This window comes from Dendrobates tinctorius, unplaced genomic scaffold (assembly GCF_039654945.1).
Source record: "Dendrobates tinctorius isolate UK_male_01 unplaced genomic scaffold, ASM3965494v1 ptg000075l, whole genome shotgun sequence".
NCBI classification, from domain to species: Eukaryota; Metazoa; Chordata; class Amphibia; order Anura; family Dendrobatidae; genus Dendrobates; species Dendrobates tinctorius.
This window is the reverse complement of record NW_027361743.1, coordinates 53,828,722-53,842,671: the sequence shown is the minus strand read 5'-3', so window position 1 is coordinate 53,842,671 and position 13,950 is coordinate 53,828,722. Positions and strand designations below refer to the sequence as shown.

The following is a 13,950-nucleotide window of genomic DNA, read 5'->3' as shown; positions in this document are numbered from 1 at the left end:
TTACCAAGATTTGCTGTCCCATATGAGAACAACCTGACTCCATTGATTTGTCACTTTCTGGGCTACTTGGTGCAGTTTTGATTAAAAACTGTTTTCTGTGCAGTTCTGCCAGTTCTCTGAGCCTTGTATAACTCTGCCCACACCTCTGATTGGCCACTTTTTGTCTACACTGTGCATAGGCAGAACATTGGCAATCAGTAGTGGAGGTGGGGTTATACAGAGCACATGAATATGAAGGGCTATATAGCAGCAGGTTTACTAGTCCTTTAGTAATAATCTCATGTTGATAAAACAGCTGAGAAAGTGACACATTGCTGGAATCAGTGTCTTTGTTTCTACCAGGGCTGTGGAGTCGGTAAGCCAAACCTCCGATTTCTTAATTTCCCTGACCCAACAGCACTGGTCACTACTGAGCATGCATATAAAGTGCAGCACAGATTCATCTCCACTACTACTCCACAGCACTGGTCACTACTGAGCATGTGCATAAAGTGCAGCACAGATTCATCTCCACTACTACTCCACAGCACTGGTCACTACTGAGCATGTGCATAAAGTGCAGCACAGATTCATCTCCACTACTACTCCACAGCACTGGTCACTACTGAGCATGTGCATAAAGTGCAGCACAGATTCATCTCCACTACTACTCCACAGCACTGGTCACTACTGAGCATGTGCATAAAGTGCAGCACAGATTCATCTCCACTACTACTCCACAGCACTGGTCACTACTGAGCATGTGCATAAAGTGCAGCACAGATTCATCTCCACTACTACTCCACAGCACTGGTCACTACTGAGCATGTGCATAAAGTGCAACACAGATTCATCTCCACTACTACTTCACAGCACTGGTCACTACTGAGCATGTACATAAAATGTAGCACAGATTAATCTCCACTACTACTCCACAGCACTGGTCACTACTGAGCATGTACGCAGCACAGATTCATCTCCACTACTACTCCACAGCACTGGTCACTACTGAGCATGTACATAAACTGCAGCACAGACTCATCTCCACTACTACTCCACAGCACTGGTCACTACTGAGCATGTGCATAAAATGTAGCACAGATTAATCTCCACTACTACTCCATAGCACTGGTCACTACTGAGCATGTACGCAGCACAGATTCATCTCCACTACTACTCCACAGCACTGGTCACTACTGAGCATATACATAAAGTGCAGCACAGATTCATCTCCACTACTACTCCACAGCACTGGTCACTACTGAGCATGTACATAAAGTGCAGCACAGATTCATCTCCACTACTACTCCTGAGCACTGGTCACTACTGAGCATGTACATAAAGTGCAGCACAGATTCATCTCCACTACTACTCCACAGCACTGGTTACTACTGAGCATGTATATAAAGTGCAGCACAGATTCATCTCCACTACTACTCCACAGCACTGGTCACTACTGAGCATGTACGCAGCACAGATTCATCTCCACTACTACTCCACAGCACTGGTCACTACTGAGCATGTACATAAACTGCAGCACAGACTCATCTCCACTACTACTCCACAGCACTGGTCACTACTGAGCATGTACATAAAGTGCAGCACAGATTCATCTCCACTACTACTCCACAGCACTGGTTACTACTGAGCATGTATATAAAGTGCAGCACAGATTCATCTCCACTACTACTCCACAGCACTGGTCACTACTGAGCATGTGCATAAAGTGCAGCACAGATTCATCTCCACTACTACTCCACAGCACTGGCCACCACTGAGCATGTACATATGGTGCAGCACAGATTCATCTCCACTACTACTCCACAGCACTGGTCACTACTGAGCACGTATATAAAGTGCAGCACAGATTCATCTCCACTACTACTCCACAGCACTGGTCACTACTGAGCATGTGCATAAAGTGCAGCACAGATTCATCTCCACTACTACTCAACAGCACTGGTCACTACTGAGCATGTACATAAAGGGCAGCACAGATTCATCTCCACTACTACTCCACAGCACTGGTCACTACTGAGCATGTGCATAAAGTGCAGCACAGATTCATGTCCACTAACAGCCGAGATCCTGAGATCAGGAACAGAACAGACATTTATAAGACATTTCATATCTTTCCAAAATTCTTATGAAAACATTTACAGCACGTCCTGCATTGTACTACTCTACCCAATGTATTATATATTTTAGAAGTCTGTCCATTTCTTACCGACTCCACAAAAATGGATTCCGACTCCACATCCCTGGTCTCTACATCATGCTGATCTCCTGTTAGGTTGCAAAATCCTAGTGACCAAATCTTTTTTTTATGGCATTTCAGCACATGGGAATCCCGATGAGAAGACTGCTTTAGTCAGGGATTTGCATTAGTCGCTATAACCAGGAGTCGGTCCTCTATTTGGTCTGCTTTTCGTATATGTGAAGCAGGATGAATAAATATGTTTTCAGTTTTGCTAACAATTGTGTGTTTTTACAGATCACTACACACTGGAAAACGTCTCCGGATATTCCCTGTTATTGCTCCCACGGAGGCCCCAGTTGTCACAGGTCAGTTATCAATACTTGGGCTGTTTCATTTAGGACCACCTTTATCTATGTGTCCTATGCTTGTCATAGAGGGGGGCACCCGCTGGGTCAGACCCCATAGCAGGCCTGTCCGTTTCCTACATGGGTTATGGGGAAATGCATAGCTGCAGCTTTCTACTTACTAGAATGCCTAATCTCTCGGGGTTTCTGAAGCTGGACCCACGGTGACAATGTTGTATTTTATGTGCTGCTTTTTATTCCTCCCCCTGCCCTTTTCTGTCAATTCAGATTTTCTCTGTCCTTTGCAGAATGGGTGTATTCTTTCTAGTGTGTCTCTAAAGCAGCAGTATGTGCTCTGTGCCCATCGGATCACTGCTATTCGTCCCTCCGTTGCCATTCCACTCACACACTAAGGCCCGATTCATTGCACGTCTGCATGCCAGGCATCATGAAAGGGGCACTGGAATGAGATTCACCTCATTCATTAAAATGTACTCACCTCTTAATGAATCAGATGCATCTTACAACTGCTGTGCTCCTCAGCTGCAAATGTTACTCCAGCCAGGACCTGGCGTACATTTCTGGCAAAATTTACGCCACTAATGTGGCATACATTTTGGTTAATTTACAAGGTGTGCTTTGTCTTGCTCCTCCTACCCCAGCTGTACCCAATTTGCCACTATAACCCAAAAGAAAATCACATATTTTAGCATTTCAGAATTCTGGAGAAAACACTTTGATGAATTGGGCACGAAGTGAAACCCTGCAGCTGCATACCCTTCCTCCCCTCCTCTTTTTTTTTTTTTTGTTTTCTTTTTATTGTTTTACACTAGATAGATTTTTTTTTCCGAGCTTTAAACAAAGCACAGGTCAGGCAGGTTTAATACAGCACGGTCTACACTACTTTGCTCCTCCAATATTGTGATTTTTAAACCCTACACACAGGTATGAATCATATATAGGTTATGCGTTATAGGGACAGTGGCTCTTTAAATATATTGTCTGCCCTTGGTAATAAATCCAGGTTATCTGGGAGTGCTGAGCATTAGGAGTTAGTGTCAGGCTTCCTATAATCCACCCGGGATATATAGCAGAAAGGTGAGAAAACGCAAGGTGATTTGTCAATTAGTAAGACGGGATCTAGCTTTTATTGGGCTACATGCCCATCAAGTTAACCAGCGTTTCACCTCGTAAAACCAAGCCTTCGTGCATGAACCTGTATGATCCCAATGAACACATTGTTTTATGGCTGTATCTGATCAGGCAGGTAGCGGCAGAAAACAGGATCAGCTTTGCTAAATTCTCATTTTTCACACATTCTTATTAAACACCTCTCTGCTTTGTGAAGAGCATCATTCAATATTGTGACACCCAATATACGTTTCTTCACGTCAATCATGCTCGTCTCATCTTCTGGGAGGGTTGTGGGAACAAGTTACAACACTTATGACTGTAGAAGACTGACACTTCTTAGTTTGTTTATTTTCTTTAGGTTCGGAACTCGCGTAAATTTACGAGATCACCGTATTCTAATAATGTCGTGCTCGATCGCCAACACTCGAGCCCCAGCTGACGAATGCAAATCACTAAGACCTTACAGTGATGATTGTTCGTCTTGGTTCTGCAATCGTCACTGGTGGGATATAACTTTACATGGCAGATTTAATGCCATTTGTTTCCTGTGTAAAGCTGGGTGACCGCCTTTGTTAGTGCTAAGTCCATCTTCTATCTGACATTTCGTTTGTGGCAATCATTGCTGCCGGCTGTAACTACCATATACAGTGGGGCAAAAAAGTATTTAGTCAGTCAGCAATAGTGCAAGTTCCACCATTTAAAAAGATGAGAGGCGTCTGTAATTTACATCATAGGTAGACCTCAAATATGGGAGACAAACTGAGAAAAAAAAATCCAGAAAATCACACTGTCTGTTTGTTTTTTTTTTCATTTTATTTGCATATTATGGTGGAAAATAAGTATTTGGTCAGAAACAAAATTTCATCTCAATACTTTGTGATATATCCTTTGTTGGCAATGACAGAGGTCAAACGTTTTCTGTAAGTCTTCACAAGGTTGCCACACACTGTGGGTGGTATGTTGGCCCATTCCTCCATGCAGATCTCCTCTAGAGCAGTGATGTTTTTGGCTTTTCGCTTGGCAACACGGACTTTCAACTCCCTCCAAAGGTTTTCTATAGGGTTGAGATCTGGAGACTGGCTAGGCCACTCCAGGACCTTGAAATGCTTCTTACGAAGCCACTCCTTCGTTGCCCTGGCAGTGTGCTTTGGATCATTGTCATGTTGAAAGACCCAGCCACGTTTCATCATCAATGCCCTTGCTGATGGAAGGAGGTTTGCACTCAAAATCTCACGATACATGGCCCCATTCATTCTTTCATGTACCTGGATCAGTCGTCCTGGCCCCTTTGCAGAGAAACAGCCCCAAAGCATGATGTTTCCACCACCATGCTTTACAGTAGGTATGGTGTTTGATGGATGCAACTCAGTATTCTTTTTCCTCCAAACACGACAAGTTGTGTTTCTACCAAACAGTTCCAGTTTGGTTTCATCAGACCATAGGACATTCTCCCAAAACTCCTCTGGATCATCCAAATGCTCTCTAGCAAACTTCAGACGGGCCCGGACATGTACAGGCTTAAGCAGTGGGACACGTCTGGCACTGCAGGATCTGAGTCCATGGTGGCGTAGTGTGTTACTTATGGTAGGCCTTGTTACATTGGTCCCAGCTCTCTGCAGTTCATTCACTAGGTCCCCCCGCGTGGTTCTGGGATTTTTGCTCACCGTTCTTGTGATCATTCTGACCCCACGGGGTGGGATTTTGCGTGGAGCACCAGATCGAGGGAGATTATCAGTGGTCTTGTATGTCTTCCATTTTCTAATTATTGCTCCCACAGTTGATTTCTTCACTCCAAGCTGGTTGGCTATTGCAGATTCAGTCTTCCCAGCCTGGTGCAGGGCTACAATTTTGTTTCTGGTGTCCTTTGACAGCTCTTTGGTCTTCACCATAGTTGAGTTTGGAGTCAGACTGTTTGAGGGTGTGCACAGGTGTCTTTTTATACTGATAACAAGTTTAAACAGGTGCCATTACTACAGGTAATGAGTGGAGGAAAGAGGAGACTCTTAAAGAAGAAGTTACAGGTCTGTGAGAGCCAGAAATCTTGATTGCTTGTTTCTGACCAAATACTTATTTTCCACCATAATATGCAAATAAAATGAAAAAAAAACAGACAATGTGATTTTCTGGATTTTTTTTTCTCAGTTTATCTCCCATAGTTGAGGTCTACCTATGATGTAAATTACAGACGCCTCTCATCTTTTTAAGTGGTGGAACTTGCACTATTGCTGACTGACTAAATACTTTTTTGCCCCACTGTATGTCCCACCATTCATTGCATAGACTGAAAGTAATTATGGCCAGATCACACATGCATATGCTAAGGGGCAGGCTGGTGGCCATTTTCACAGGTGTTGAGTGCCAAAAAACTTTCTCCCCTGTTAATAGGGTATTACAATGCTAGCAAGAGATTATCTATCATGTGTATGCTATTGGTTTGAATTGCACTACTAGGACTCCGGTAATCGCCAGAATAGGAGCTCTTGCATCGCCTGTTCTGCCCTGGATGCAGGTGTAGGAGGCGTTGAATGGTGTGGCAGGTTGTGCATGCACTTGTCTATATTTGCATTCTCAGCACTGTAAACTTATGGATCTGCAAGGCACATGTCACTCTGTACTCCTCCTAGCCACAATCCATTGGGTGATCGGTGTGGGTCCTATGTTATGATTGGGTCACCGAGGAGGAAAACAAGACCAAGCTAAGCTACAGAAAACTAGAGAGGTTGGTAACTAAGCGGATTGCAGACCCCTGATCCTATCCACACAACTAGCAGTAGCCGTGGAGCGTCCCTACAATGATTCTAGACGCCTCGACACAGCCGGAGAACTAAATAAGCCTAAAGCAAGAAAAGGGGAAATCTAAACTGCCCCAGAGCAGACCCCCAAAGGAATAGAAAGCCCCCAAACATATATTGTCGCTGAGACAAGCTGAAAACACAAACACAGGTAGGAAAATAGGCTGAGCAAACGATGGGGCCCACACTAACTAGGAAGGACAGGAAAGGAAAGACACTGTCTGCAATCACGCAAAAAACCCTGCAAAAATGTCCAACTCTTCTGATGGCAAAAACTCTGAAGTCACTAGACTTCTCCCACTATATCAGCACTCTGTCATATTCTGAAAGCAGAGCAAAAAGAGGCCAATCTAATAAGGGACAAAAAACAAACTGACACAAACCGTAACATAAGGATGGAAATTCAGCGCAGCCCCAGCCGGGGCTGGCTGACCACACAAAACTGAATAGACAAAGCCAAATCAAATGTGAACAATAGCAAAGAACACTTTGCTTGAGCATGCAGGGACTGAACTGGAAACTAAGACCTTAGGAGGCAGGAAAAATCACCAGCAGGGATAGAGGGAGTTGGCTGTCTTAAATCCAGTCAGAGACTCCAGATGTCCAATCGTCGTCCTGATTATCAGGTGGCAGGCCTCTGTTAATTAGATCAGCTCCATTACCTCCTGTATCCACCAGAGGGAACCCGGAAAGAGAACTCGCGACTCCTCTGTCAATACAACCAGCTCCACTACCTTCATTAGCAACCAGAGGCAGGCCAGAAAGTGAATTCACAACAGTCCTAGCAGTGGCTAGTCAATAGCGGATACCTTGCATAGACCAAAATACTAATTTGAGGGAAATCTGTCAGCAGGATCGATCATCCCTCCTATGCTGTCTATATGGACATGTAGGTCATAGGAAGCTGAATAAAATGCTGCTTAGATATGAGGGATCCGATGTCATATGCCAGAAAAATTTGTGTTTATGTAAATAAACTTTTAAGCTCTATGGGCTGGGCATAGATCTCCCTGAGAATCTGCCTCCAGTGATTATTATAAATCAAATGGGGCAGTACCAGTGTGATACATGTAATAGTTACCAGTATGATGTGTGATGGTTACCAGTATGATATATAATGGCCGCTCTCTGATCTCACTGCAGAGCTGTGTGTGATTATAACTGACACATCTGGAGGTTCCTGTCAGCTTCAGCTTCCATATCAGAGGCAGCTGGTGTGGCAATACAGCAGAGCTGTAAGAGCTGCAATTCAGCAGAGCTGTGAGAGCTACGATTCTGCAGAGCTGCAATTCAGCAGCGCTGTGAGAGCTGCAGCTCTTTTATTATGAGACAAAGTTGTATTAGTTACATGTCTCATGCGATGATGGGTTCAGATTAGTCTTACAGGAAGCTGCTGAGGAATATTCAGTGACAGTGGGATACACATGACTAAAGTGATTTTCAGTTTCCCCCCCACTACATTCTTGGATTCTTATGAGAAGTGGAATGCATTGGCTGAAGCAGTGTCTGTGGTACATTTTTTTATATTGTATTTGTAGGCCACTTGTCTTTCTTGTGGCTATACTAATGGAGATGTTTGTCATTGCTAAATAATTTTATCCTATTACTATCCGAATAATCACATTTTTGTAGAATTCACTTATTTTCTGTTCTCCAGTGTTATAGCTGTTTAGGATTTCTGGTGATAAGATGATGAGATGATCCTTGTAAGTATACAAAATACCTTGGATAAAATATTTTGTAGATATAAAGATTAAACAGCAGAAAAAAAAGGTAGCATCGCTTAATTCCCCAGATCTTAGAACAAAAGCACTACAGGATGCAGCCAGCCCATATAGCAAGATGTTAGGCTACTTTCACACTTGCTTTGTTTTGCAGCGCGTTTTTCCCACGAAAAAACGCATACAAACGCTGCGTTTTTTTCTAGCATTTTTATGAGCATGCATGAAAAAAACGCAGCGTTTTAATGCGTTTGTATGCGTTTGTATGCGTTTTTAGTGCGTTTTTACCGCGTTTGCGTTTTTTCCAACATTAGTTGGCCCCTCACACTAACCCAAACCATGACTTTACTAACCCTAACCCTTAACCAAACCATACCCTAACCCTTAACCAAACCATACTAACCCTAACCCTTAACCAAACCCTACTAACCCTAACCCAAACCCTAACTAACCCTAAACCCTAACCCTTAACCAAACCATACTAACCCTAACCCCCCTTAACTAACCCTAACTCTAACCCAAACCCATAATTTCCATTGTCTAACCAATGGTCAACAAAAAAACGCATGCGCAAAAAAACGCATACATGAGCATGCCAATGCGCACATATGCGCACCCATAGACTTATAGTGGGTGTCTTGCTGTAAAAAAACACATTGCGCGCTCATGCATTTTTTTGAGGCAAGTCAGACGCCCAAAAAATGCAACAGGATGCATTTTGTGCGCCCGAGCGCACACCACAAAAAAAAGCATGCGCGTAAAAACGCATACAAACGCATGTGTATGCGCACATAAGCGCATCCCATGCAAAATATAGGAAAAAAAAGCGCATGCGTTTTTTAGCGCTAAGGCTGGTGTGAAACCAGCCTTAGCAACACAGGTGCAAAATACCAGATCAACAGCCACTCTCCACCTTCCCATTCCTGGAGGGGGTGACTGCCCAGTATACAATTGCACAATAAAGGCCCACATAGGGCGTTGTTCACACAAGGGTACTGCATAGTGTCTGATTCACAACCTATTAGTCACGCCCCTACTTTTTGATTAGTTATTAGTTATGACATACTTTTTGATTAGGCGGGCTGGCCAGCACAGCCTAAATGCATCCCAGTGTGAACACCCCTCATGCGAGACCAGACATGTTTGGGCTTGGCTGTACCCCAAAAACATAGAGCAAAAAATACATAAATAGTGGGGAATAGGTTGATTGACTAGCCACTGCTAGGACCCTCACCATAAGCTCGTAACCCTCGTCAAGGGTCCCCTCGCTTACGAGTCCCTAACACTAAACTAATTGCAAAGCCACAAAAGAAGGCTAAAAACCTCCAAAAATTCAGATTAAACAGCAGAAAAAAGGCAGCACCGCTTACCTGCCCAGATCTTAGAACAAATGCACTACAGGGTGCAGCCAGCCCATATAGCAAGATGTTGGCAACACAGAGTGCAAAATACTGGACTAATATCAACAAATACCCCACTATTTATGTATTTTTTGCACTGTTTTTTTTCGGGGTGCAGCCATGCCCAAACACGTCTGGTCTCGCATGAGGGCCGTTCACACTGGGATGTATTGAGGGTGTACTGGCCAGCCCGCCTAATCGAAAAGTAGGGGTGTGACTAATAGGCTGTGAACCTATGCAGTACCCATATGTGAACAGCGCTCTATGCGGGCCTTTATTGTGCAATTGTATACTGGGCAGTCGCCCCCTCCAGGAATGGAGTGGCTATTGATCTGGTATTTTGCACCTGTGTTGCTAACATCTTGCTGGCTGGACCCTGTAATGCATTTGTTCTAAGATCTGGGCAGGTAAGCGGTGCTGCATTTTTTTCTGCTGTTTAATCTGAATTTTTGGAGGTTTTTAGCCTTCTTTTGTGGCTTTGCTATTAGTTTACATATAAAGCCATACACTTTAGATGGCCGTCTGCTGCACTGCCAACTCTCCCATTCTGCCGAGCGCTCCTTCTTTATCCATGAAAAAGCCGTCAACTTACACCTCAACTGGCGGCTTATCTCACGAAGAACAGTGATATTGGCAGTCCGAAATAGAGCATGTGCGATCGATACATCTTCCGTCTCTTCCATCAACTGGCTGGTGCCCCCACACACATTAGACCGTTGGCGAACCCGTAAATATTGGTGGTTTTGGTGGTTAGTATCATGTGTATGAGGCCTTAACTTGCTGTACATACGAAATTGGTGAGATCCCCTGCTAACGATAACCTGACCCTCTCCTGTCAGGGGGTCATAGTGATCCCCCAGGTTGTAATTCTGCTCATGTATACCCTCACTTATAGGGGGTATAAATAATGGGAGGCAGAAGACCGGGATAAAGCAGAATATACAGAACAGAATAAGTATTTTGGCCGCTTTATTGTCTCTTTGCACCTTTATCGCCGGTTCTCACCGTTTGTGATGAAATCTGAGATCGGGATCTGACTTGGATGCACTTATTGGGTGTGAGGAGATGTCCGGGATATAGAATTTCCTATGGAATGTCTTTGGATGGTAACTGGCTGCGTCTGCTGCTGTGTTTCTGCAGCAGGAAATACCAAGAGATATTTGATCCCTGACGTCTCTTACTTGATCTCTGCTTTGCTCTCCGTCCCAAAATTAAAAATGAGCGTGACATTTTGACAATGAAGTCGTCTAACTTGTGTCACAATTATCTGGAGGCTGAAAAGGGGTTTAGTTGGCACCAATATCGTAGAGTAAAATGTAAAATATGTGTTCACACAGCGCCAGCACTATGACTGAATGACTGCAAGAATGAATGTCATAATTTGTATAAATCCACTGGGTACCATAGTAAATTCACAGCTAATCTGTATATAAATGTCGGCTGAACTTGAGAATCCAAAGATGATCAGCCGCACTCACAAATATTTTTCAAATGATGTTTATTTTTATTAAAAAATTAATTCACCGGTGTTGACATATAGTCATGGGTATAGCGGTAGATTACTTTTCAGCCTAATCCGGGTCTTTTTCAAACTTCGCTACATCCAGAGAGCCAAGTGATGTGGTACATCGCACTCTTAGAGCTGTCAATAATCACGTGGCTTCTGTAGGGTCATGATCAATGGCTCCAGGAGGAAGTTGTGTTCAAGCACAGCCACCATTCCTGATAGCGCTGGCTGCGCTTGTGCACAACTTCCTCCTTTTATTTTTGTTTTCCTCCTTCTAAATTATCAGCCTGTTATTTTTGGATTTCATGGGCAGCTCAGAAATCCAATTTGACGCTACAGGGCTCACTGAAATTGACTTTTTCAAATTATTTTTCAGCGAGGAAATAATAAATTTTTTGGAGGCCCAGACAAATTTATATGGCCATCAGTTTTTCACCCAAAACCCAGATGCATTCCTGTAAATGCAGCAGAAATTTTGACATTTTGGGACATTGTGCTGCATATGGGCATAGTCCTAAAACCAGATCTTTGTCAATACTGGAGAACTGATATTCTCTACAGCACACTGGTATTCTGTTTGGACATGACAAGGACATGATTTGAAGCGATCCAAAATTTTTTGCATTATAGTGATGATGCGCAGTGTCCTCACCGAGACGATCCAAACTTTGATTGTCGATATAAAATTCAGCCAGTGGCTGAACACTTCAGCAGAAAATTTGTTGAGGCGTAGAACCCCCAAAGGGACATCGCTGTAGATCTCTGGTTTATTTCAAGGGAAGCTAAACTTCCGACGATATCTGCCCAGTAAGAGGGCCAGGTATGGAATTCAACTGTACAAGCCGTGCAAGAGTATGTCAGGGTACCCCCACAGATTTAGGGTCTAATAAGAGGACACCCAGATTGACCCCCAGGAATGCCCCCCCACCCTGTTCTGGGGGTGAGTGGGAAAAATTGTGTAGGAATTTCTGCACCCACTACTAAATAAAGGTTGCAATCTCCACATAAGTTTTACACCAGCATCCCACGCTTCAAGACCCTCTCTGTCAGAGGTATGTCGCACTTTGCGAAAAAATCAGAGAGGCTTCCCTAAGCTGCTAATTGGGCAACTGCTAAGATAGAGAAAGCAGAGCCAAAGCAGCGACAACATGCTGGTTGTCAAATCGAAGGACAAGATGGATGTCCTTATCCTGACCACAATACAACGTGACAGCAGCTCCCTTGTCACTGTCCGAGGCACCACAACACAAGTCCCATAGACAAATTGTATCCTGGATTATAATAAGTACGGGGGCGGGGGGGGTATAGATCTCTCAGATCAGGTCCTCGAACTATACAGTACCATGTGAAAAGCTAAAGTATAGTACAAAAAAGTGCCCACACAGATTGTACAGATGGCATTGTACAATTTTTTGTGCTGTTTCGATCTGCAGGTGATACTTGGACCTTCCTTCATTTTCAGGAAGTAGTCATCAAGGTCCTAATGTTTGACACTCAGACTGTGAGGGTCCCATTACTTCTTAAACTGATGGTGCCCGTATCATCCCAGGTCAACATTTTCCTGTAGAGGTTCTACAAACAGGGAAAATCACAAAAATGGTGCAGAGTATGCTCCAAGAGGGGAATCCGAAAACATACAATTTACCATTGTGAAACCTGCCCTGAGAAACCTGGTCTTTTGCATTAAAGGGAATCTCTCATTTTCTCTTCGCCACGACAGCACCCACTGAGAGAGGGGATCCGCCCCTAGGAACAGGAAACCTACAGAGAGATGAATGGGGCGGTCCCCCTCGCTCCCGCAGTTGGTTTCCTGTTCCTAGAGGGAACCCATAGAGAGAAGCTCGCAAGAGGATGCCTGGCCTGGGCGCCGCCTGTGCAGCGTCCGTGGGAGCGGCAGGGGCCCCAGAGCCGGAAGCAGCGTTGGGGGAGATTTGATATTCAGCTTCCCCCTCAGCTTGTAATGCACGTGGAGCAGGTAATAATGTGCCTTGCGCACGATTGTGGTGCAGAAGAACGGCAGGAGCCGGCACCTAGCTCCCTCGGGGATTCGGATTTACGAGCCAAGCAGGGCTCATGTGACAGCGCGGCACGGTGTCGGGACTACTATTGTAGTGTCCCCCACCAAGGTATTGTGAGGCCAGGACCGGAGATGACCGCCGAGCTCGCAGGGATGCCTAAGGTGCCGAAGCGCGGGGAGAGAAGAATTTCATACCTGACTCCGGTGGTGTCAGTGGTATGATCAAATCCGGCGGTGCGGGGGCAGCGATGGCCGATAGGCGCTCGGTGGACATAATGCCGGCGCTCCCATGCAGCAGCGAGGTGACCCGGAAGTGGATGCCTCTGAACTTCCGGGTGAGAGGCTAACATCACGGTATCGCCCACAGGTAGCGGCCGCGCATGCACAGACGAGGGGAAGGAAAGAAAAAAAAAAAGGGGGGGGAAAAAAAAAGAAGGGGCGAAACAGGAAGCTGCATAAAAGTACCGGCCAGAGGAGCATCGGTGCGCAGCAATGTCGTCCACAAACGACCCTGTTTCGCTACAACGAGAATTGCCAGGGGAGTCCCCGCATGGTAGTACAAGAAAGAGATAGCAACGCTAGAAGAAGTGACAGCACCAGGAGGACGGGCAGTACCAGAAGAAGTAGCAGTGGACGCTCCAAGCAGAGCGAGTCCATGGAAAAAAAGCGGAAGGAGAAGAAGCCAAGCCACTCCATGCCTGAGCCTGAGCCTCCACCCCCGCAGCCGGTTGGATGCTGACAAAATTCACGGGTGAGTGTTTTTTAGTCACACTTATGTAGCTGATGGCGCAAAATTTTTTCTATGTACCCGTAGGCAAAAAGGACGGATAAGTCCAAACACAAACAGTGTGCCCTA

At 44.9% G+C, this 13,950-nt stretch overlaps 1 protein-coding gene across 2 annotated transcripts in view; it reads left to right on the top strand.

Moving 5' to 3' along the window:
* MRPS31 (mitochondrial ribosomal protein S31) overlaps nucleotides 1-13,950 on the top strand; it is an 84,136-nt gene that overhangs the window by 43,789 nt on the left and 26,397 nt on the right. For both annotated transcript variants that reach the window (XM_073583274.1, XM_073583275.1), the window contains exon 5: nucleotides 2,474-2,544. In XM_073583274.1, the coding sequence (XP_073439375.1) occupies nucleotides 2,474-2,544 (71 nt within the window). The remainder of the gene's footprint in view (nucleotides 1-2,473; nucleotides 2,545-13,950) is intronic.